At 41.8% G+C, this 26,388-nt stretch overlaps 1 protein-coding gene and 1 long non-coding RNA gene across 2 annotated transcripts in view; one reads left to right on the forward strand and one right to left on the reverse strand.

Moving 5' to 3' along the window:
* Nucleotides 1-26,388, forward strand: part of Dok6 (docking protein 6) — a 372,278-nt gene that overhangs the window by 269,130 nt on the left and 76,760 nt on the right. The window contains exons 6-7 of the mRNA XM_046448628.2: nucleotides 14,055-14,193; nucleotides 25,666-25,783. Coding sequence (XP_046304584.1) covers nucleotides 14,055-14,193; nucleotides 25,666-25,783 — 257 coding nt within the window. The remainder of the gene's footprint in view (nucleotides 1-14,054; nucleotides 14,194-25,665; nucleotides 25,784-26,388) is intronic.
* The window catches only part of LOC131424325 (uncharacterized), a 73,668-nt gene continuing 53,625 nt past the window's right edge, over nucleotides 6,346-26,388 (reverse strand). The window contains exon 3 of the long non-coding RNA XR_009227108.1: nucleotides 6,346-7,206. This is a non-coding gene — a long non-coding RNA (uncharacterized LOC131424325). The remainder of the gene's footprint in view (nucleotides 7,207-26,388) is intronic.

A 26,388-nucleotide genomic window follows, 5' to 3' on the forward strand; every position in this document is an offset into this window, starting at 1 on the left:
TGAATGGCTTCAACACCAACCCTTGATGACCATGAGTCCACAGGTTGTCTGAGCTGTGCTGACCTGGGGTAGCTTCCTCTGGTCAATGCTCTGCAGTCCATCCATCAGTCAGCAGCTTGGACGGAGACTGAGACTGAAAAGGGTGTGTCCTACTTGTCTGGTGGCTGGCAGATCTTGACAGACACATGTCTCTTATCCAGTGGGCTACCTGGGTTTGTTCATAGGGCAGCAGGATTCCAGAGGTGCAGGAGAACCCTGTGGAGGTTGTTGATTGTGCCTCATTTCTTATTCTCCCATTGGCCAAAGCAGCCACAGGCTGATGCAGAGCCAAAAGATGGAGAAAAATGCCACCTTTGATGGGAGGCACTTCAAAGGCACATGGCAAGGGCTCAGATACAGGAAGTGAGGGAGTCTGTGGTCACCGTTGGATTCCTCAGTAAGAGGCATCATGGACGAAGGCTGAGCTGCAAAGCAAACTTAGCACGTGCCAGGAACTATGCTTGTTACTGCTCATCACAGCAACCCCTGAAAAGATATTATCTTTCTTGCTCTACCATGAAGAAAACTGAAGGCTCAGAGAGTTTAAGGAACCTAAGGAACTTCGTATAAAGGAGGTTTATTACCAGAATCAAAGAAATGACCTACTCAAAGAGCTTAACTGAGGACAATTCAACACAGGACTAAGGAGGTGTGGGTGAGATTTAGGGGTACCCACGAGATGAACAAGCTCACAGGACTAGCTAGGAGGAGGCTTTCACCCTTTCTCCCAACCCAATGCCTAAAGGAGCAGGGAAACCAGAGCCCAGAGAGAACCCGCTTCTTAGACAGGAAACACTGTCAAAACCACAGCGCCCAGGGTGCGTGAAACCCTCAGTGCTCACTCCCCATCTTCTGCTCATGTCCCTTTGGCCAGAGGCAAGAAGCCTGGACCTGTAGAAGTCTGCTTCCCCTGGCACCGTGCCAGGGAGGCAAGGCAGGAAGGACAGAGAATAGAAGTCAAGATACAAGCACAGAGTGGCCTGCACACTCAAGGTCACAAAAGTCATCAACAGCACAACCCAGAATTGAAACCCCGTCCATGGAGGCTGAATCTAGAATTCCTTTGCTCAACAAGAAGATTTAAATTGTGTATTATCAGATTATTTTCTTTGGCAGGTATTTACATTAATAGGAAAATACTTCCTATCCCTAAAGTTAATTCAATCACATGTATGTTAAGATATTGATACAAAAATATTCACCCAAATGCCATAATTATAGCACAGGGTCCTAAGGAAATGTTCATCATTGCTCTATTTGCTAGTGAAACTGTCTCAAAATGAACCCTGCCATAACAAAACCCCTAAAGAAATAAGAAATAATCCTGAAAAGAAATTCTGTTTTCTTACCGTTTTGCCAAATAAAATTGACATTTTAAATAAAACCCCAGAGAAAAACACATAAAGCCACCCAAATCCAGAGTCATAAACTAAGGCTTTTCTATTTATTCCAGTCCTGATCAGCTATAAATATTTTTCATACTGCATTTCTATTAAACATGTAGAAAGCTGACCCTAGGAGTAGGGATGGGTTATTTTGCCTGCAATTCTAACCACATCATCTGCATGCTCCGTTGCACTAAATATAATGAAACTTGCTACAGGGGAAGATAGCACAGCCCCAAGAACAAAAAATGAATTTCAAAAAAGGCAACATTACCAGGCTATGCAATCCAAACCTTCCACTGCAGGACAAGCAGGTTGAAAAATGACCTTTCCACAGCCGGTGAAATAGCAAAGTGTTTTTGTTGCCTTCTCAACTGCTGTCTGTCTGGGTGAAAGCACAGGGAGATTTCCCCCATGGACAGCTGCCACTTTACCAGGGAAGCAGTTTCTCACCAGCAAATTCTCTGACGGGGACAATTGCTAGTTTGATAAAGCACACGCTAGGGTGCGATTGGACCTGTCACAAGTATTGTGGGTCACAGTCTGAGAACGGGAAACACAGTTTCCAAACATAGAAATGCCCCATCCTGGGGGCGTGCAGCAGCGAGGGCGGGGTTCAAAAGCACATCAAGAAAATGTTGCCAAGGAGGGAGATTCAGCTCTCTGGAGACCGCCAAGCTCCTGGAAAACCAGCTCCCATGATCACCCTAATAATGTCTATCATGGCAAAGGGCTTTACAGTGGTTCACTTTGATCCTCATAGAAACCCTCTAAGGGGTGTAAAGAAGAGTTTTAGGGATAAGCAGCCACAGACTTGGAGATCAGGTGACTTTTCCAAGGCATCCAGACCCTTTGGCTCCTCATCCGTGTTTGCCCCAGTATGCTCCAAGCCTTGGCAGGCTTCCTTCCAACCTTGCAAGTTGGCCCTTCCTTCGCTTAGTGCAACCCAGACCAGCCAGCTGCTTAACCCTGGTGTCAAAACCTTGAAGCCTCCTTCAACCTAATATTCATTAAAAAGACACACGGGACTTTTGCTTTCCAAAACTGTCTTGTTTTCTACCCTGCTAATTCCTTCTCCTCTTCAATTTCTAGGAAATCCTGATAAAAATAGCAAAAGAAATGATCATTGGCAATTTAAATGCAAAATTAATCCTGGGATGAAAGAATATAGTATGAATTATGGAAGTATAAAATAACTTTACAGGGCAAGTGTCTAGAATCTTAGGCAACAGAACAATTCAAAAGTTTGTATAATTAAGATTCCTATAATTCATCCTTACATTTAATAAAAAAAAAATTAAGTCCTTTAGATATTACTTAGCAGCAGACCACCTTTCGTTCATGGAGAAGATAGCATTTAAAATGAATGTTTCACGGTGTCTTAACATCTTAGCAAACCTGAAGGGATATCGTTCACCAAGATTGCTTCGATCCAGGATAGGTATTTATAATATGCAGTGGAGGACATTGACCATTTAAGAAAAATGAGATAAACCAGATATTGTTTGAATTCCCATTAAGTCTCAAGGATGGAAGAGTAAATTTCTCTCAACTGTTTTCCTTTGGCATTTTTATTCCACTCTTCACCACAGTTGGTGCTGGGTTGGGAACAGTAGGACACCCACCTCCTTTCTGCTTCCACAGTGCTGCAGCCTGGGCTGGGACAGCTGCCAGGGGAAGGACAGACCCTCCGTCCTCTCCCTGCTCTTGTCTCCCCACTCAGGAAGGGAGTCTGAGAGGGAGCGAGTTGTGAAAGTAGCTACCGGGGCGCCTTGACCAGCTAGTGCCAGAGTTATGAAGAAGGTTAGGTTGGAATCACCTGCCGCTTGGATATTTGTGTTTCCTTTCCTCCACCCGACACGCCAGGACCCCAATACCTTCATGCAGCCACTGGCTGGCAAAACCAAAGATGTCATAGCTCCCTCTCCTTAGCATTTGAGACCGCCCTCTCCAGAGAACCCAACTCCATTCCTGTTAACAATCTTCCATTACCAAAGTGATTCCTAATTCCTACCCTGAGCCCCTCTACTCTCTTAGAGGTGTTTAATAACTGAAGATACTTCTAGAAACATGAAAGAAATTTATCTGGGTTCCCTGGTGGAGACATGGTAAGATGGAAGTGTCAGAGCATAAGCCCCTCTGAAGATGCACCAGAATGTCACTCCTTCCAGAGCTTCCCCAGTCACCACCCGTCACCACAGGGTCACTGCTGGGAAGGGCAAGTGCCTCCAATACGATGAGTGACACATCAATGTGAGCTGAATCAGAAAAAGCCAATGAGAACTGGGTCCCAGGAGAAGGTCTCTGAGGCCCGTGCTTCCCTCCTGTGTTGGATGGAGCTGGAAAGCATCCTAGGCTTGTTCTAAAAGCACTACCTCTAAACCTACAGATGCAGAAGAACCCCCTAAAGCCTTGTTTAAAATATGGATTCAGTTGCTGTTAGCAGAAATCTGATGGAATTCAAATATATGAAACAGAAGACGCCCATCAGAGGAGGTGGAAGAGGGAGTTGAGGATTCGGGAAGAGACCACACACCCTCAGCCAGCTCCCTTGGCCTCCTCTGGCCTCTTCCTTCACAGCTGAACGTCTGACACTGGGCCTACTGCTCTGCGTCTTCCAGGTTCCGTCACGCATGGGGGAGAAGGTGACTGCCACCAGCCCACGGCTGAAGTTAGAATGGGTACACTCAGGCAGGCATTGGACACGGGTGGGGGGTGGGGGAGGCAACTAAGCAGATGCACAGAATGCACCGTGAGGATGGGAACTTGAAATTAATTCCTGTATTTGAGATCTGGCCCTTTCCCTCCTCTGCTTTTGAACTCTGCTCGGTTCTTTCTGCCTCCTTCAGCCTTTTCTGTCCTCAGGATATAGCCAACGTGTTCACTGAAAAGCTATTTCTCTCACTCCTTGGGGATTTGGTGTCACCATGGATCCCTGGTCCTTCCCATTTGCCTTTCTGTCTTCCTCCTCTTGTTTATGTGCTGCTGTCTCTCCCTCCATGCCTTCCTCCAGCTTCTCAACCAGCATTAATCTCACCTAAACAATTGATGTTAGCCTACTAACCCACACTCCTCACTTCAGGAGCAAACGACCACAGTGGAAAGGATACTAGTGCCCAAATACGCCTTGCCCTGGCGACCCTTTCTTTATCATCAGGCTCTGTCCTGCTGTTACAAAATACCACATGCTCAGTGGCTTATCAACAACCAACATTCCACATAGTCAGTCCTGGAGCCTGGGAAATCCAAGACCAAATACTGCCAGATTTGGTGTCTGGTGAGATCCTAGCCTCAGACAGTGCCTTCAGGCTGTGTGCCACACGGTGGGGACCACGCAAGCTACCTGGGCGCTTGGCCTATCAGAGCATTGTCCTGGGCAGAGGGCTCCGCTCTGATGACCTCTCACCTCCCAAGGCCCCACTCCTCACACAATTCAGTTGGGAATCAAGTTCAACAAGTGAATTCTGAGGGAACATGAACACTCAGACCACAGCTGACTGTCCTCTGAAGTGACAGAAATCTAGATCAAAAGAGCCCTTTCTAACGAATGTCACCTGATGTGCTCAACATCTGTAAGAATCTATTTTTGGTTTGGGCTCTTTCCACAGCTTTCTGACAAGGACAAGAGCCTCTCTATATGCAGTTGCTTCCATGCCTTCAAGGGTCTTGAGAGGCCAAAGCAACGCTGTAGAGGAGTTAGACAGGGCCAAACAGGCAGAAACTTAGAGAAAATGATTTGCACCCAAATTCATGTAGATTGTAGAACTAACTTGAGGACTATGAAAATTTAAGACCACAGTAAATGAAAACCTTTGCTGGTTAATTTTCATAAATAATGGAGTGAGGATGTTACTATTTGAAACTGTAAATGTTTTACAATGGTACCAGGTTCAAGAATGTAACATTAATCAGGTAAGAAAGTGTAGGTTCTCATTGCACCACATACACATGCATCACAATATCAGATGGTACCTCATTAATATATGCAATTTTTATACTCTATATATCAGTTAAGAAAACAACTAACAATTCTATTAAAATACTAAGGCATCTGAAAACAATCATAAGAAAAGGCAGATTCTTTATTTTCTCTATATTTCTATTTCTTCTGAACCTTTGCCTTCTAACTTCTCCTTCTAACTTCCTCCCACTGGAAAGAGATATTAACTTTCCACTTTGAAAAAGTTGACTCATCTTGGTGTTACACTTTCTTCTGCCCCTCCTTCCAAGTTTGATGTGTGAACACATAAAAGACTTACATGGCCTTCTGGAGTAACAGGATCCTTGGATCCAAGCTCATGAGGCCTTCATGGGATATGCTGATTCTTCACCTGAAACCACTGACCCTGACCAGTCTCTTCAATCTTAGAAGTCCTTATACTCTTCTCTTCTCAACCCCAGTCGTCCCCAGAGGAATCCAAGATCCCTGCACACAAACTAGGATGGAGAAGTTTGGCCTTCAATTCATCTCTCTGGGAACCAATTAATTTTACCTTCCTGCTTTCTCTGAAATTTCCAGTTAAATAAGACATCAAGACATAGAAACCACATCCACTAAGTTCCGACTCTCTTCCTTTTCTTTGTCCATAGTTGAGAGGTCTAGAAGGAATAGGTCAACTCTCAAGTCATGTCCAAATTTCTATCTTATGGTAAAATTGATGTGGTCATCCAGACCTAGCATTTGAAAATTCACAAACATCTGCCTAGCCAGTAACTCAACTCTTACTCTGAATTTCAGAAGCAAAATATCGGTTTGTATTTCTTTTGTTGTAGTTATACCTCCCAAGCAAATGAAATCCTTAGTATATTAGGGGGAAAGATTCCACACTGCTTTGTCAGTAGAGGAAATTATCTGTTATGCTGGTAAAAGAGTTAGCCGAAACACTGAGATGATCTTCTCCTGCCCCTCATCAGTCCTGCCTCGTCTGCAGCTCTGTCTGGGGAGGATGTGGCTCCTTGGGTCCAGGGATCAAGGGGATCCTCTTGCCTTCTCTACAGGCTGACTCAGGGACTGAAGTCTCTGACTGTGGATCTCAGCAGGAAGAGCTCCCAGAGCAGTGCTGGGAAAAAAGAAACCCCAAAGCAGAAATAAATTCCTCTGTTCATCTTCATCTCTCTTCGTCCTTGGATTTCTCAGTCACCGATGCTTTGTCAACGACAGCAATGGCAGTGGCTCCCACTCATCACTCTTTAGCTCCCCAGTTTGGGAAAATAGATTTTCACGAGCTTAGAAGAGGGCCGGAGAAGTTAGAAGGCCAATATAGACGTGCTGTATTAGAGTTCTTTAGAGAACAGAACCAGTAGAGGAGAGACACTGCCGCAGTCTGGCTGGGCACAATCAGGAGCCACTTGTCAAAAGAAACTAACTTTATTTTTAGAACCACACACGCCAAACAAAACAGCCTCTCAGGAAAAACCCTCAGAGCCTCAACTGCCACCACCGGCTTTCCACAAGCCTCTCTCTCCCACCCAAGCTTCTCTCCACCTCCCCCAATCCTCCTGCTCTTGAGGCCGATTGGCTGGGTCACGTGGGCGGAGCCAAAAAGGTCCCCCAATGAGCAGCTCCGTGGTCTGAAAGGGCAGGGAAACAGCCCAATGAGCATCACCGCAGAGGAGCCAATCAGCTAGATGTTGCTGGGGCCGAGGAGCCAATCAGCTAGATGTTGCTGGGGCCGCTGTGAGCCAATCATCAGCCAGCAGCTGGAAGTTTGCTGGCAGCTGGAAGTTTGCTGGGGCCCCTTTGGCTGTGGCTCTCAACAAGACACAGAGAGGTGGCCGTGATCTGCAAACAGACATACAAAAATATAAAAAGATGCATGTGCATGTGGACATATATATCTATATCTATATCTATATCTATATATATATATATATATATATATATATATATATATATATATATATATAAATTTTGATCTGAGTATGAGAAGACAGACTGCAGGTCTGGATCAGGATTCCTGACAGAGACCAGCAGGAACATGGTGATGAAGACCCAGATGAGCACGATTCATTGAGAAAATGCCAGTGGTTGCAGCGAGGCTGGAGGGGGAGGGGTTATCCATGGAGTAGGACAGAAGCTGACACTTCTGTGTCAGAAAAAGGTATTTACAAGGATTCCCACATGTTGCCCTTGGGAAATGAAAGAGATATTCATTTGTTAATGTACAAAACAAAATGCAAAGGAGCAGCCTGGATAAAAAGTTAATGTTATCAGTTTGAGATATTTTTACTTTTAGTTGTTTGGAAAATACCACATAGTTGGAAATAAAGGTCAGAAACTCAGAAGAAATGCCAACAGCAAATAGTGGTAGTTAAACTCGTGACCGTGGATGAGTGGCCAGGAGAAAAATAGAAAGATGGAAGGTTGACCAACAGTGGAACACTAGAGCACAGTGAAATTTAATGAGTAAACACAACAACAGAAATAGTAAATTACAGTAGGTGAATTCACTTCAACCAAAGTCTGCATTTCCTAAATCAAACTTAACTTCATTATTTCATGTTCCTTGTCCTACTAAAGCACTGAAATTTTGCATTGCTTCTGCATTTTGACCATTATATGAATTAGTGTTATGAAATTATTTTGCCCTCTGTTTATCTGTCCTGGTTATTATCTATCTATATATCTGCGTTTTCAGTAAAAAGGAAACTTTTTCAAAACATTAACTAGGATAGGCTTGGCAAGACTTTACATTTTTTTCTTCACAATTAGAATGAGCCGTAGGTAAAGGAAGTGGACATTATTTCAATTCATTTTACAAAAGGAAGTAGCTGGGCCCTACTAAGCCAAGGGAAATTTCCACTGTGGTCTGTTTAAACACCAAATCCAAAGACATTGCCCCAACTGTGAGAACAAATAATGGGATCAGGGTCTATGAAGCAATACATGGGGAAAAAAAAGATAAAGAAAACGCATCGTCCTCAAATTACACAAGAACGGGGAGCTCTGAAAGTTTTATTGCAAGTTCTAATAAAAGCTATCAAAGAGCAGAATCCTTCGAAGTGAAGGAAGAAAACTGAAAAATAAGGATGAAATAAATATGCTATGATGAGGAAAATAAATTTGATGAGTTTTTTCAGAAACCTGAGAAAAAGGGTACGACAATACAGAAGGAGGAAGAAGGTAGATGATCAATAGGGAGACACACAACAAAAGAAAAAGAGGAATGTCCAACTACAAAAGCCAAAACCACTGGAGCAAAATCAAGAGTAAGGAATATTCTTGGCATTTCCTAAACTTCTTGAATCTGAAAATTTATATCTGTCATCAATTTTGGAAATTGGGGGCCATTATTCCTTCTAGAATTTTTTTCCCTCTTTTCTTCTTCTTTCCTTCTGGAATTCCAGGCACATGTCTGCAACCTGAGCTGATCTCTACCCAAAGGTTTCTATGGCTATGTTCATTTTATAGCAATCCTTTCCCACTGTGTTCTTAAGACTGAATAATTTCCATCAGTCTCTTGACAAGACTTTCCTCAATCTTCTCCACTCTTATCTCAAAATCATTCTGTGATTTCTGCTTTTTGTTATTTCAGATACTAACTGTATTTTTCAATTCTGGAGTTTCCATCATGTTGCCTTAGTGTACTCTCCATGATGTCTCAGTCCACTCTCCATGATGCCTTAGTCTGCTGTCTATGACACCTTAGTCCACTCTCCATGATGCCTTAGTGTACTCTCCATGATGCCTTAGTCTACTGTCCATGACGCCTTAGTCCACTCCCCATGATGCCTCAGTCTACTCCTTTGATACCTTAGTCTACTGTCTATGATGTCGTAGTCCACTCTCTACGATACCTTAGTCTATTGTTCATATTGCTCATAGTTTCTTTGCACAGATCAATGTTTAAATCAACAGAGCTCTTAAACAGTAACCAATCTTTCCATAGCTGCTTATAAAACGTAAAATGTCAGCATTGTTAAGTGACACTAAATAGTTAAAACTTTAATGGAATAAAAGTGTTCATTGATGTAAGAACCTCTGAAGAAAAGTTGTGCTTCTAAGAGTTCCATTACTTTCTATAATTAAACATTAAATTTTAAATTCTGGATAGAAACACCACTGAGTTTTCAGGAACATGCTCCTGCTCTACTCCATTCCAGGCAATTTTAAATGTCTGTGGGCATGGAGGATAAATATTTGGTTATTAAATATGTATACAATATTGCAGAGCTTGAAGTGAGAATGAAATTATACAGCTCTGAAGAATAAAATTGACAGGGGTCATCTAATTCACCTGTAGAAAACTTCATCAAGAGATTCGCAGAATTATTTTAAAGCTTCCCTGATTGTTTATTTATTTATTTTAAGTAAAGTGTCTCCATAGTTTTTGACTTGGTAAATTTATTTCGCTTGTCATTTAGAATAAAGGCTGGCATTTAAAAGTCACCACTGCATAGAAAGCTAAGTTGGAGATTTACAGGAAAAGAGAGCAAGAGAGCGATGGTATTGTAGTTACATGTGGGTGACTATTTCTCCAGTAAAATCTCCTCCAGGGTTCTATGTTAGGGCTCTTTCTCTCCTTGAAGGCGACTACAAAAGCCTCTATTGGAGTGCTTCATTTGGAGTTCACGTTCCTACAAATAGAGATATCCACATAATTTCTTATTCTTCCTGAGGAACTAATAATAGGAAGAACAAAAAACTTATGTGGATATGTGTATTTGTAGGATGTAACAGAAATGAGACTGATGATGTTATTTTGAGAGATTCTGAAAGTGGTGAGGCAGGATAAAGAAGGAGAATATGCTGGAAAAGGAATCTGGTCAACAAATATTTAGGGGAAAGACTAGGATTTTTAGGTTCTTATTTTATAAAAATGCTTTGACAGCCAGCTGTCTCAGATGGAGGGGTGCCCAAGACCATTCACAGGCTTCATGATTTTCTAGAAGACTCACAAGGCTCAGAAAACATTCATACTCACAGCATGGCTGACTGCCAAGAGACACACTGTTTAAAACCAGCAAAGGGAAAGACCAAGAGACATCAGGCAAGGGCTTCAGGGCTCCCCCAGCGGTGCTCCTCAGGACACTCAGGTCTCCCAGCCAGGATGTTTAACAACACAGGAGAAGTGCTGACAACCAGCGGAGCTCCCCCAGCCTGTGTCCTGGGATTCACTGGGGTCAGTCACAGGGGCACCCGACACCATCTGGACCCACCTCAGCTGCTCAGCCTACAGCCTCCATCAGCATAAGGACAGCCTCTCACCCAAGTCACAGTGTGGGTCTCAACCTATCTGGCTTCACTGCCGCAGGGAATAGGCAGAGTATCCAGAAGCCAGTCCAGGGCCATCCTAAGCTGCATGCAGAAGATAGTCAAAGGCTCATCCTGAGGCTGTATCCAGAAGCCAGTCAAGGGCCCCTCTTGAAACCAGGACTGTTCATGAAATTGCATGGTTTGCATAATCCTGGCATGCTGAATTCGTCGTCCTTTCCTGCACTTCACCACATTCGTTACTTCATTTAATTTAAAAAAGAAGAAGGAGAAAGGAGGAGGAGGAGGAGGAGAAGAAGAAAAGAAAATCCCGTGACGAAAGCTTGGATACCCCCGTTTTATAGCTGAGGAGCCAGTAGGCGAACCCCTTGCTCAGGTCAATCCTCCCACCACAGTAACCATGTGATTCTTTGACCAGTGCTTTTCTTCCCACTTCTTGAAAAGTCTCAGAGACTGTGGGTCATGTATTTTTTCCTCTCCTCCTACCTCAGGCCAAGACAGTGTGGGCTTCATAGGACCTACTTAAAAAATATGTGACTGGTTTATATGATAGGCCATGGCATGTTGTTTCAAACGTGTGCCCTAGTCTTTTAAATATTACGCTGCTATAATTTCCCTTATACTACAGTGTCAAAACAAACAAAAACAGAAAACGAGCAAGAAAAAAAACAACCTTCAAAATACGTGTGTCAGTAGTACCTCCTTAGAATCTCTGAGGCACCAAACCATGCCTCAGAACTAGAAGGGACCTTCAGGATTATATTCTTCAGCATTTTATTTTAGATAAGAAAATGCATTAATTTTGTGCAAATACCTTACTAAGTCAAAGACAATATTTACAGTTGTCTTTAAATGTCAATTGAATTCTACTTTGGAGTCAGAACAACATACGCTATCCATATTTTCACCACTTCTCAAAATGCAATCATTGGATGCTGTGCTAGGGGCAAGAGTGACTGTATTCAAATAGAACTGACCCCTCCATCTACCTCTCTCCCAGTTAAGTAAAAGAACCTTTCTGGTTGCTTGTCTGCTCTTTTTCTGTTCTATTTCTTCCTTTCTAACCTTCAGTTTCATGTGTCCCATCTTTGAAAACTGCACAAATAAGGCTTCTAATTGGTGCTCATCTGATTCCCAAGGGTCACCATGTGCATAGAACCACCTGGGGACATTGTTAACATGCAGATTCAGATTCTGCACAAGCTCCCTCCCCGCAAGGCCTGCACCACCAGCCCTGGGCCCTATTTTGAGAAGCAGGTCAAAAGCCATCGAAATTATTCCATCTTTCTCTCTGACATTCCCTCCAGTGTTGGCTTGCTACCACCACGCTGTTTACACAGATAATAAAAAGTCTCCATATGTGTTCCCTGCCAGCCCCCAGAGAACACGTTTAAGCAACAACCAAGGAAACCTAAGTAGCTCATTTCAACATGACCAACAGAACCCCGAAGAATTCTGACCTTCAGCTTGGCTTAGGCACCAATATTTCAGACATGGCACCTTCTGTTTCTTTGCTTCTCAAGACAATATTTTTTAAATGCCTTGTTTCTTGATCAAGGGATGAATTTACAGTAGTTATTTCAGAGACTGGGAAAAAAAAAAAAAACTCCTGTAAAGCATTCAAACTTCCCCACAGGGCAGAGCTAAGTCCCAGGAAGTGGCCAAGCGTTAGAATTTTACATCTCAATGACTGAGTATGAAATAACAATTGGTGCCTTCATTATCTTATTTCCGGAGGCTACTAGGAAGTGTTTTTCAGAGGACAAGGAACAAAACTCAACCTCCAAGGAGAGGCCCTCAGGACCTACCAGTGGCTTTGTTGCTGCTCTTAGATTCCCTGACTCCCCTGAATCAACAAAGAAAGCTTGCTCCTTTGTTTCACTTTGCAAAAACTCTTCATTTCCCCCCCAGACTTTCCATTTCCCGCTGAGTGAATTTTATTAAGATGGCTTTCACAGAAGCTGAGTGCTGGGTCCATGGGCCCTGAGGGACCGCAGCCTCTGCAATGTCGGAAGCCTCCTGAGACAGTTCTTTTCTGCTGAAAAACTCCTTGGAGAATCGTAGAGTAGAATCGAAACTCTTTTTGGTGCTTGAAGAAGTAGTTTGGCCTCAAGAATATTTTGATGTTGGTACCTGCAAATTTTTTGATGGTATCACCTGGTTGGTTGGTGGCCTAGTTAATAGCCAATGTCTGAGAATTCATATCACATTGATAAAACTGGCCTAAAGTATTAATTTAAATCCTTTTCATTTTAGAACTAGGTATGTTAATAAAACTGACCTGAGTTCCTACTTACAACTTGTCTGTGGGTTTTCTTTCCAATAAAACATCGTGGTTTAAAAAGTCAATTATAATTACATTTCAATTAATAATAAAAAGGAGCTTATATTCTTATTTTTCCTCTCAAATTCACACAGTAAGAATTTTAATGTTATTATATGTTCAGAAGAAATGACAGCATTAGTTGCTTAATAGTCTTTCCAAAGCACTGCATCATAATAGTAAAATAGTCTGTATCAAAATAGCAGATTAAAAAATAGAATTTACCCAATCATTTCTTTTCTCTATGGTAGATATTTAACTATTTCCAAACTTTCCTTATGATTAATTCCCAAAGTTTATAATGAACATAGCAGTAGCTAACATTTTTGAGTATTTAATATGCGCTAAGCATCACTGTAAATATTTTATCTACCAACTCTTTCACTTTTATCAAGATAGAAATGATCCTACAACTCCTATTTCAGAGATATGGGAAGCAGGTAGAGGCAACTTAAGAGGCAAGTGCACCCTGCTGGTGATTGGCAGAGAATGTTTAAACCAAAGACTCTCATATTCCAAAATCTCCTCTGTGCCATGTTGAGCCCTGAGTTATACCAAGATTTACCTAAGAATCATTTGGGTAAATAAAAGATTTAGCCTATGTATGCAAATCTATATATTTAAAAATATATGAAATTAAAAATGTATAAAAGCTACGTAGTCACCTTCTCCTTGGTTCCAGTGAATGCAAAATTGCAAATATTTCTCAAGTCCTACACGTTTCAAGAGCTGCCTGTAGGTGATGGTACTGTTATATCAAGCACATGAAAACCTTTAAGAAAACAATTGTTGTCTTTTACTCTCTTTTCCATGTGGAATGCACTGCTGTGACCTGAATCACTTGTATCTGTTGCTTTCTATGCTGTGTGAACGCTTTGTCCTTAAAAGTCCAAATGCTGATGAGTTTTCAGCTTTATTCCCTTCCCACATACCGTTTGAAGATGCATTAGTTGGGGTTGGTCCAGGATGAGTCTGCTTCACTAACTCTTGAGAGCTAGGATAAGGAGCAGGAGGGCAAGGGCGTCTTACAGGGAGGACTGTTACCACTTGAACACGTGAAGACCCATCTCTTTCCCTATCTCTGTTCTCACAGAATGTGTGACACAGGAGAAGGACTATTCACTTTTCAAACAAGGGAAGGAGAAATGATCTATCAGAAGGTCCATTCTGCGACACTGGCCATAGCTGAGCAACACGAAAGATTAATGCTAGAAATGGAGCAGAAAGCCCGGGTAAGGCTCCTTCCTCGGTATCCTAACAGCTTGGGAATGAATGTCCCCATGGTCTGGTGTTCATGGTGTTCACGTGGGTCCATTCCTGGAGTGCCTCTGTGTCTACCCTGCTCTGGCCCCAGGAACTTGCCCCAGTTACCAAACCTCTGAGGCCCCATCTCTCACCCCTTTGATACCCTGCTCATTGTACCACAGAGGTTATTTGTGGCCACTCTTCGTGAGCCCTGTACTCCACGTATCTGCCTATTGCCTTAGTACCCAAAGAGGGGGGCGTGACTAGACAGTGAAGTGAGAGCAATCCTGTCTGTGCAGCCCAATATACACTTGTACAAGATTTCAATATGGGCCCAAAATAACTAAAATTGAGGTTCTACCAGAGAGGATTTCACTTCTTGCATTTCTTTTCGTCTCTTCCTTTATCATGGATGCTCTAACATTTTAAGCTTTTTCTATCTATGTTTCAGAGCCAATGATAAAGTGCTTCGCAAACGAGCGCATACTATTTACCAACAGAATAATTTGACTAGCATCCTGCTCTGGAGATGTACTATAGTTTTAGGGTCTAAAAATAATTAAGTAAATAATCTGAAAAAAGAAAGTCTATACCACCATAAAGCAAAATCATGAATGTTACTACTTTGTTCAAAGAGCAGACAATGGGATGAACTTCTTTCTTCCTGCAGGAGGCCTAGAGATGCATTGAGAAGCCTCCTCATTCTCTATGAGATACACCAATAGGCCTATTTCCATTTAAGGCGATGAAGTTTATATCTAGTATTATTTTTTGTTTCTAAAATTCTATGAAATAGTTTGAAGTATGAAAGAAAAAGAGAAAAATTCACTTTCTAAGAAAACAAATAGTTTAACAAATAATCTTATGTTGTTCTTAATGCATATTTTAAATGTGTTTCTGATTTCCCTACATATATATCTGTATCTTTCCATCTGGGATATGGTCAGAAGAGCCCTCCTAACTCCTGGGGGTGGGAGGGGGAGGGTAAATCCTGCTTGCACAGGCCATTGGACCCTCCATGGGAATGGATAAGTAGCTTGAGCATTTTGGAGATTGATATTAACTGTGGGATTGTTTGAGCTTGTGAGACTTATCCTTCTAGAAAGATTTGGGTTAAATTTCAACCCTGGTAGCAATTATCAAATTAATATGACATTTTCCTAGTGATTCCAATCAAGTGAAATACTAAAACTACCAATTTCCAATTATTTGAAAGGCTTGTGCATTCATTATCAGCCTATATTTGCAATCTATTGATGCTCATTTTCATCCAAAATTGAAGATTGTGTTGTCATTTGCTGTTAGTTAACAGTTGACATTCTTATAGTTGTCCTAAGCAGGCAAATTCTCATAAGGAGAGAGATTTAAAGTACATTTTCATGAAGGAAATATAGAGTGCTTTCATGCAACCATGGTCATCTGCCATGGTGGAGAGCACCCAGTGTGGGTCCTCCACCAACTTCCCAGTTCAACCATTCCTTAGCTGGGGAATCCTTGACAAATTACTTAAGCTCTGTGTCTTATTCTTCTCTGTCTGTAACATGGGCACATAATAGTCTACCCACCTCATTTCTTATGAGGTTTCTATATAGCAACTTAGTCTATATAAAGTGCTCAGAATTGGACCAAGCACGTACACCATCCCATGGAAGTGTTTGTTCATATGAAGGTGACGTGGGAGTGATTTTGACTTACAATAATTGCAAAAACAGTACATTATTATTCCCAACTGTGGCGATATGTCATCTCTTACACACTTTTTTTTTAAGAGAGAGAGAGAGAGAGAGAATTTTTTAATATTTATTTTTCAGTTCTCGGCAGACACAACATCTTTGTATGTGGTGCTAAGGATCGAACCCGGGCTGCACGCATGCCAGGCAAGCGCGCTACTGCTTGAGCCACATCCCCAGCCCTCTTACACACTTTTAAATATGTCTAACCATCTTGTGACACACACACACACACACACAAATTCCAAAATAAAATCTAACTCACATTAGTGGTTGCTATTGTGTGTTTATCATGATTTGTACCACTGAAAAGCACACTGGGGAACTGAATCAAGCAATTGCTGCTGAGGACTCAGGGATAGTGGGTCCACTCACTAGGACCTCAGGAGTAGATGACCCCTGGATGTGGGGCCCAACAATCAAGAGATAAGAGAAAATGCAGAAGATGTCCCGATACAGGTCCACTGAAGCTCGATCTTGAAACCACATAATTCTAGAAATCGCAGAAGCAGACTTCATCACTTGGGGCACACAAGTAAATGGAGCAAACAATTTCATTTATAAAGTCTGCTGAAGGCTAATGTTAGCAAAAATTTCTATACCTCAAGTTCATTCTTCAGAGTAGGCTCAACTAGTGCTTTTCTGAGGGCTGGCTACCTCAACTTGGTAATTGCCTCAACTCCCCAAATTCTAGGATCATAATTCTAGGACCTGATTTTCAAAACACAACATATTCTTTTAGATACTTTCTATACATGCACAAAACTCTTAAAAAAGGTTCCAAGTATGAAAGAGTATTCATTCTAACTCCTCATTTGTTATTTAAAGTAAGATGAAGACCTGTGCTATCAAGGAGATAATAGTGTAGCCCAGGAATGGCCCTAAAAAGCTTATCTAAGATGTGAACGTGCTGCATTTCATTCATTTTGTGTCTACTAGGAAGCAAGGAGATACTGCTAATTGACTTTCCAGTTTTAAAACCAGGTCATGTGAGATTGATATGGATCGGGTAGCAAGTGCTTATGTATTTTAACGTGATTTAAATGATTTTATAAGATTCAATTACAAAGATCTATAAAGGTAACCAAGGCCTCAAACATAGGTGTGCAGTTAATTTAAAGCATTTGCTTTTATCCTTTTAAAGAGAGATCATTGAGGAGTGTTAGTGGATTTGTAAATTTAAGGAAAAAAAAATTCAATGAGAATAATGTCTCAATACACATTTCTCATTGTGTGTGAGCTTTTCATCACTGTGAGCAAAATACCTGACGAAAACAGAAGGAAAAGTTTATTTGGGGTTCATGGTTCCATGATCAGCTGACTTCATGCTCCGAGCCTGAGGTGAAGCAGAGCTTTGTGGCAGAATGGCACCGCACCTTGGAGGGAAGCTTAGGGCCGCCTTGGAGCAGAGGGAGAAGGAGAGCCAGAGGCACACCTTCCCGCACACCCATGACCTGCTTCCTCTCATCACACCCCACCTGCCTACAGTTACCGCCCAGTGAGTCCATTCAATTTATTAATCCATCAAATGGGTTCATGCACTGAGTGGGTTACAGCTCTCCTGATCTAAGCAGTTTACCCCTGAACATTCCTGCAGTAACACGTGAGCATTTTCAGGGGACACCTCATGTCCAAAGCATGACAACCACAAGAAAAAGAATTCAGTATGATCTTGCAACATCACGTTTTAGGAAACCTTGTTTTGCCCTTTTAAATAAGCTTCCTTCTTGGATACCAGATGAATAAACGTATTTTGATATATTTCCATAACCTAAATAGGTCATATTTCTATTCTTGCATAAAGAATCTGATATCTAGAAAAATATCCCACCTTATGAATAAAACTATGTATCTCTTACTAAACAGTACTAGACAAAGAAACTACTAAGTTGGTAAGGATATTAAAAATGTGTGTTTTGATTTCCTTCACTGAGAAAAATAATGAAGCGATTAATATTAACAGACTCAAAGTTTTTTAAGTGCAGGTTGACTACTTATTAACTATGCACAAGACGATGATGTAATTATTCAGTACTCAGGACCTGCCCAGTGCCACAGGGAAAAACAAGAACAGGGAACTTCCTTGAGTGGTGCACAATTTTGTGGGATCAATTTACCTGACATCTTTTGACTTCCTGAAATAGCAAGTTTTTCCATATCTTAAGACAACTATGATAAGACATCACCATCACCAATTTTTAGTAAACAATAATAAAATTATCCCTCACTGTGTCCACTTTCTCCTGGAAGGGGGCTCAGGTGACTTCCCGGGTGACCAACCCATTGGAAGCCCCCTCAGGGAATCCCCTGAGAGACGACTCCTGCAGGGTAAGAGGACCCCGCCCAATGCTGCTCTCAGATGCACCACTACAGCGTCCCACTCCTGCATCCACGTGAGGGTCACAGAGTGTGACAGGAAGGAGTGGGATAACCTTAAGCTGTCCATTTTTAACCCCAAGCCTGTCTTGCTTTAAAAGAGAGCTTTGTTTTAGGGGTGTATGGGGAAATTAAGTCAACGGAACAAATTTTAAACTGGAACCATTGCAGAGAGATTACTGACATTCCCATCATTGAGGAAATTATTAAAGTGAGATATTTAAAAAGAATGCACTTCTAGAATTTGTTTCCATTTCATAGAGGTCATTCTCAATCTTCGGAATGGCTGAGGTTCTTCAAATTCTTCTGCCAAAAGATACTCTGCTGTGCCCCTGCCACACTGTCCAGGGATAGTTCGGACTTTCACTGGGAGGCGAGAAACCTGCAGAGAAGGCCAGAAGCCTGCTGTGAGTTTAGCCTGTTGGGGTTGAGTTCAGGTTGAAGTCACCAGAGTCAACAGAGCTTCAAAGGGCTCCAAATAATTTAATCTTGACATTAGTAGATGTGCTAGACACCCACACACAGACAGAAATGGTGTGAACAAAATTTTGTTTTCTTTTTATGTTCTTAAAAGCTTTGCAGCAGTTATGAAATGTTCACAGGTAGAGAGCAGCTGAGGAGACAGGAGGGAAAGAAAAAGATGTCTTCCTGATAGCTTAAAAAATTAACTAAATAAAAGAAAGGGGGATTTTCAAATTTGAAAATGTATTTGAAGCTAAACAGTCTCACATAATAAGAATTAGTTGTTTTGTTTTGTTTTTTTCCAACAAACATTGAGGATGCTCCTGTTTTCCTGAAATTCCTATTTCTTAGTCAGCAAAAATGTCCTGTGTACAATTTAAGGACAAATAGCACCAGTGCCATTGAAATACCAACAAACGGCAATGCTGCATCCACTGCTTTACAGAATCCCTCTGCAGGACTAGCCAAAAGGCCGCTCTTGCCAGAGACGTCAACCCTGTGACCACCCTACGCACTGGTGGACCGAAAGAGGACCAGCAGAGTCTCACATAAAACTCCTTCCCTGGAATCAAATAAGTGCTTTTTTTAATTATTATTTGCTAGTTGACATACCATGTTTCTTATTAGTAGAAATGTAAAGGATTAAAAGCAGGTCAGTTTCACACATTTGATAAAATAAAAAATGGAAAAAGCCTCACTTTTCAACAACTGTGGACATTTGGTGCGATGATCATTTTAAAATGAGTCATGCCCTTTTATAATGTGTTAGTGAAGGAGTTTCTGATGAAGCCACAGCACCCTTTTCCTCTGCCCCCCATCGGCAGGTAGAAGTGTGTCCAAGGACACGCGCAGCTCAGAGGAAGAGGAAAGGACAGAGTGGAGCCAACTTTAGCCCACGTCATCTACACAGTGACTAGAAATTAAGTGGGTCGTCCCTTCTCCAGTCACGTTCCCCACGAAGCGGGCATTCTCCAGCAGGGAAAGGGCTCAGTCTGTGGTTTCTGAACACAAGCTTCACGTATGATCTGACGAGAAGAACTGCAAGTACATTGATTCTTCAGAGTTCTATTCAGCATTCTACTGCTCAGTGTGATCAATAATAATCGTTAAGACAAGATTCTTGAGTATTGACAATGACTCACTCCCTGCTGGAGAATGACACTCACATATTTGTGAAATTTTCTTTTATTTGATAAACACTGGCTGTAATGAATCAGCGGAAGCTCAATTAGGACAAGTCATTGTGATCAATGATAAAAGTGGACCCGTGAGACTAATTAATCAATTCACTTACTGCTGTTCAGTTTCTGAACACTAAGGAAAATTTATTCTCTAACCACACACACACACACACACACACACACGAATACTCTGCCACCGGCATTGCCCATCTGTCCCCACCTTCCCTATCACACTGACAATTTGTCCAAATGCCTTTTCTTGGGTTTTGTGCTTCTACTTAGCTCTTAGGGCGAGGTACAAATATGTGTCCCTGATTTCATTGTCATTCCTTTAATAGCTCAATTTTGACAAATTTCTGTGTCTTGACGCTTTCCCATAGACACCTCTAGCTGTGCCACCTCTCCCAAGCAGTGGTGGCAGTAACAATGCAGCCGTCTCTACCAGGCATCTCAGGTGTGAAAAACGCTGTGCTTCTCACTCTATAAACACATCTTCTATGACATTTGTCACACTCAAAATAGAATACACTTACTCCAATTTAGAGATAAGGAAACTCCGAGACTGAAAACAAATTACTTTGCCTGCGGGTCCTACAACTAGGCAGCTGAGGTCCCCATCCAGGAGCAGTCAGCTGACAGTGATGCTCCTGTCCTTAGGGGCTCTAGTCCTGCCCACAGGCTGCAGGAAAGAGGCGCTGGACGTCCTGCCTTGGTCCTGTGGGATTCCTGGTGGCGTTGTCCTCAGCTCACCTGCTCCTGAAGACAAGGGCACTGGTGGCAACTTCGTACCAAGTTCTGGGGATGAGGGAAGAACGCTCTGCAGCCTCGGAGGCACTGCTGGGGGCTGTGCTCTGTGAGCAGAGGGCATCATCCCTCTGCACCTTCTGTCCTCTCTGTGAAGCTGAGGTGGCATATGGATGATCTATGTGGACGTTCGGTGGGATCACATGTGCAACCAGCTCACACACAGCCAGGCAACGAGTGAATGAATCACGAGTTAATTCATAAATGCTAAATTTCATCTCTCCCAAATGTGTAGATTTGTGTCACAATGGCTAACACAAATTTCTAGGTCATCACTAGAGAGTTGCAGAGTGAAAGGAAGTGTGTGTGTGTGTGTGTGTGTATGTGTGTGTGTGAGCTGTGGAGGAAACCAAGGGTCTTGTGCATGCTAGACCAGCGCTGCTCCTCCACCAAGCTACCTCTCCAGCCTGGTCAGTTAGCTTATGTACAGGTGAATTTTGGAGAGATAAACAGATGAATACAAATTAATACTAATGCTCGTCACAGAGAGAAAGTTTCAAAACAGCAAGGTGGAAAAAGTAATAAGGTAACCCAAATATATATACATATTTATTTATTTGGTAGAACCACAAAGAGGGGCTAGTAGCCAGGACCATCACAAAAACAGTTGTCCCTCCCCCTTCTGGGCAATGCAAGTACTCTCCAAGTTCAGGGCTGGATTGTCCCACATGGCAAAAAGCTGGGGAGGAAACTCATCTTTCTCAGGAAAGATCAGCATCCAAGTCTAAACAGCTATGGGCTTGTAAGGCTGTTTGCTGTACAGAACTACTTGGAAAGTCAGTAGGAATGAAGGTTGTCAAAGAAATGCAAAGCCTGTGTGACTCCAAAAGAACTGCTTCCTGACCACTACCCTTTCAACCAGGAGGCACCAAGTTTCCTGAAGTTCAGGAGAGAGGGGATATGCATTGCAGCAGGAAATGCTATGGACATCTTTGTGTTTTCTTTGTGTTTTCCTTTCTCATTGTCTTGAGGAAGGCAAAACCCTTTCCACGTGGATAAGTTCATGAAGGTACTATCTTAATTTCTGTGTAGTTCACTCAGAGCATAAATAAAGGTACTATCTTAATTTCTGCGGAGCTCGCTTGGAGCATACATCATGCTCTTCAGCTGTGGGCTGGCTCTGAGAGATGTGCAACCCTCAGAACAAAAATGTTTTCACTACTCTCTGGACCTTATTGAACTGTGATCTCTACCCTTTTGGGATGCAACAAATAAGTGACTTCTGATTCATTGCTCAGTATTCCAGAGAACTAACAGTTGTTTCAAAAGAATGCAACAAAGTTGGGGTTAGAGCCAAAAATGGTAGAAAGTTTGGGCAAGTGTCTTAGAATCCATTAAATGTTTCTGTATCCAGTTGATTTCTGCATCTGTGCCGAGGCACTCTTTCTGAATCTTGAGCCTGTCTGTGCAAATGGAGAAGCAGAGTGTTGCCTTCAGGAAAGAGCCCACAGTTAATACTGAGGGAATTCTGCAGGATTTTGTAGTTTTTTTTGTTTAGTTTTGTTTTGTTTAGCAATTTTTAACTAATGCCACCATAAGGACCAACACAGATCATCCCAGAGAAGGAACAAACTAACTTGACAGACGTAGGTCCACCTTTAATTTCTTAAAACACAATAATTGCTTAGAAATGATCTCACAATACATTTTTTCTCTTTTTTTGTATAAAAACATAGACATTTGTTCTCGTTATAGATATAGATTTTCCCATCTTTTTTTAATGTATTTACTCTTAGGATCCTAAAAATCCTCCAGGTCCTATTGAAGCAAAGTTCTTTCAATTAAGAAATCACTATAGGGCTGGGGATGTGGCTCAAGCAGTAGCACGCTCGCCTGGCATGCGTGCGGCCCGAGTTCGATCCTCAGCACCACATACAAACAAAGATGTTGTGTCCGCCGAAAACTAGAAAATAAATATTGAAAAATTCTCTCTCTCTCTCTTCTCCCTCTCTCACACTCTCTCTTTAAAAAAAAAAGAAATCACTATAATACTATAATAATTTAAAGCTTATTTTTGTCTTAATACTTTCACCTGAAGCCTGTCATAATATGAAATAGTTAAGGATGATTATATATATTCTTGTTGAATTCTTTCACCAAACATTTTATCAGGAGTTTAAAAATGAGAACTAATGAAATTCTCTAATAAAAGTTCTTAAACCATTGAGACCTTGTCTCCGTCACTGTGCCAGTCAGAAAGGTTTAAAGTCCCATGGTTTAAAGTTAATAACAAAGTTAAAAACCACTGGACAAATCAGACAGATGCTACATTTTCTATTAGACTGTCCGCAGCACAGAAGACTTACATCAGTTTGATAAGAATGCCAAAACAAAATATCACAGACTGGGTGCTTAGCCAACAAGTTCATTTTCTTACAATTCTGGAGACAGAGTTCAAATCCACATTGCGGAGGGGCTAGCTCCTCCCCGTGCCCCTCCTGGGCTTGCAGATGGCTTTCTTCTTGCTGTGTCATTTCACAGTCTTTCCACTGTTCACATTAATCCCTGGGGTCTCTTCTTCTCATATGAAGACCTTTTTTTGGATTAAGATCTTAACTTTATGGCCTCCTCTAACCTTAATTAACCTCTTCAAAGACCCTGTCTTCAATGGAGTAAGGGCTTCAACACCAAAATTTCGGGGACGCTATTCAGTCCCTAGCAGTGCTTTGTGCACAGCAGGCATGAATGGTGACTGGTGTCGAGGACAAGGCCTGAGGTGTAGTGCACAAGATGCATAAAGATCCCCAGAAAATCCACAATCCGGTTTTAAACACGAAATCTTTTTCTGCAACTAAATATAAAGGAAAGATAAAGAGAAACCAAAGAAACAAATGAAGAACTAGACACCATACAAGGGCTTCTACGGCTTGACAGCATGAGGAGGGAGAAGTAGAGGAACATGTGGTGATCCAGGTGGACACTGCATGGAGGGAGTTATTCCCCAGTGGTTTCCAGTTATTTGTTTCCAGCAAACAAAATGTTTGTTGTGTTTCCATAATGTTTAAGACTGATCATTTTTTTGGCGGGGGGGGGGGGCGGGGGGGGCAGGGGATATTTCCCAGAACAGAAAAAAAATGGAAGGAAAATCACTCTCATCAAATTTCAGAAAGATCTATTGTATGCTAAGTAATAAACAAATTATAATTCATTAAAAAAGAATAGTTAGGCAGTAAACAGAACTGTGATTAATAGAAGATTCATTTTATGAATTAATTGATGTTATTAATGGACATTGGTGACACAAGCTAAAGATTTATGTGTTTAATTAAGTTTGGACCTCATGTGGGAAACTGGCTTTAAAAGCAAAAAAGCCTTTTCTCCCACTAACACTCTCATAAAATGAGCCTTGTCGGTGTTCTTGGGACGCAGGGGTGATGAACTTCAGTCCTGGTGTGTCCTTCACACAGAGCCCCATGCGTAGAAATTCTCCAACCATCACGGCAGGGCAGACTGGAAATGCAGATGTTAATCATGTCCCAAAGAGTCCAAACTTCTGCCATATGAGAACCCAGATTCACCTTCTCCTTAGCTCCTCCCACAATAGCAGGAGGAGGCTGAGGAAAGTCTACCTATGCTTGTTCATAAGGAGGAAAGCTTGCAATATGCCAAATTCTGGAAAATGTAAAAATTGGTTGCAAAGCTGCTATTTGGAGCCATCTTTTTTTAAAAATACCCTCGATAATGCCAGACTTCTAAGTGGATGGAGGATAACACTCTGTGACTAGAGATAGAAGAGAGAGCAGTTCTGGAAATGTCTTTCCACTAGAAAAAGTAAAATCAAATTGGCACCTTCAAACTCTGACTACACCTTCCCTTAAAATGTAAAAATGATGGCTTTATGTGGATTTAAAGGGCCTGTCACATCACACCAGGTGCTTTCCTGACAGCAATCTCATATGAAGAGCCCCACCGTCTGCTATATAAGGAATGTGAAATTGACCATGGGTGGGGCTGGGCACTGTGAGAGTCCAAGGCTAGATTTGACAGAGATGACCTTTAAAACTCCAATTTTTGCTAAGTCAGGAATAAACTAAGGGAGAATATGACAATTTTTATTCATTAGAGAATTCACATTGTCTATCAAAAAGCCCGTGTTTGCTCAGGTGTCCGAGAAATGTATGTATACAAAGATCAAACCCATCCACTTCTCTAAGGTTTTTAAGACCCGGTATGAATCAATAAAAATGAATCTTTTTAACAACTTCAGTATGAACTACTATTTTGTTTGTACTTAGCATATTCCTGAGCAAGTGATGTGATATGTGCGAGTCCCTTCTGCTATCCTTAAAATGTATGTTTCAAATAAGAAAAAGCACCTCTTTTTTATTACCATTTCTTAGAGAAAAAACTTGACTAATCTGCATAAGTTCCCATCATAGGAGCAAGAAAAAGATGTTTGAGAAAAGAAGACATTGTCCGAGGGAAGGGGTGTTAGGAAGAGACTAAAATTCGGCAAAATGATTCACGGGTGTCGTGTTCTGGGGTATCTGATTCTGAAGAGCTTACAGCTTCATATTTTGAGGGGGTTTTGCCATTCTTTAAGTTGTAGAAGGCTGAGAGTAATGCATGTAGCTCTTGTTCACAGAAATGCAAATTAATTTTTCTGGTGGAATACAGTTGATCATCTATCTCCCTGGAATTTTGCTGGCATTCCTGATTGATTGGCTCTCAGCCTTTGCGACTTTGGGTGGAATCAGTTGACTACCCTAATGCTCCCTTCCCAGTTAATGAACTTAATTGGGTACAAGTGTTAATTTCAAAACTTTGGAGTAAAGACATTGCTTTTTAAAAATTACCCTTCAGTCAGGAACGGCGCTGGCATCTAGAACCGATTCTACTCTCTGCTACTCAAATTCAATCCTCAACAAAACAGATTCCAGTTAAATATCTTTTCTTTCTCTCTTAGCTTCAGACAAGCTTGACGGAACCAATGACGTTATCCAAATCCATCTCTCTTCCTCGTAGCGCATACTGGCATCACATCACGCGTCAGAACAGCGTTGGAGAAATCTACAGTTTGCAAGGCAAGTAACTTTAAAAACAGCCGAGCAGCCCTGACTGCCATCAGCTTCCCAGGTGGACCAGCCGTCTTGCAAATTGCTCTGCGTTTGCAGGGCTCCTTTTCCTCCATTTTCATTTATCGGCTGTCACGGGCCACAGTGGGAACTCCGAGAGACACAGTTGCTTTTTAAAAGCTGTAATTTCATACGCTCGTGGTAAAAATTATTCCAAAAATTACTGTGAGAGCTAAGGATCCAATTTGGCACAAGACCTTGACAAAACACATTATCAGGAGCTAAAAGCTAATGCTGAGATCTGTTTCATGCTGTGTTTTACAAAGGAATTCTATTTTAGCATCTTTTTCCCTTAACAGGATTAAGTACCAGCTCAGGACTGACTTCAGGCTCAGTAATAACAGGCTGCATAAACCTCCCCACAGAAGTTTTGAGGTTCAGAGAAAGCCTCAACCTGGAAACCCTTCAGGGAGGCCGTGGGGGAGGGGGCCAAGTGTATACACAGTGCTTCTCTATTTCCCCTGATGACTAATTAACAATATGGGAATGACTTGTGAGGTGTCAAGTTAATAGACAGCAGATATTTGATCAAAAGCAGCAGAAACCTCTGCTCA

Source organism: Marmota monax, unplaced genomic scaffold, assembly GCF_021218885.2.
Source record: "Marmota monax isolate L192 unplaced genomic scaffold, Marmota_monax_Labrador192_F-V1.1 WCK01_AAM20220418_F8-fsc00060, whole genome shotgun sequence".
Lineage (NCBI taxonomy): Eukaryota > Metazoa > Chordata > Mammalia > Rodentia > Sciuridae > Marmota > Marmota monax.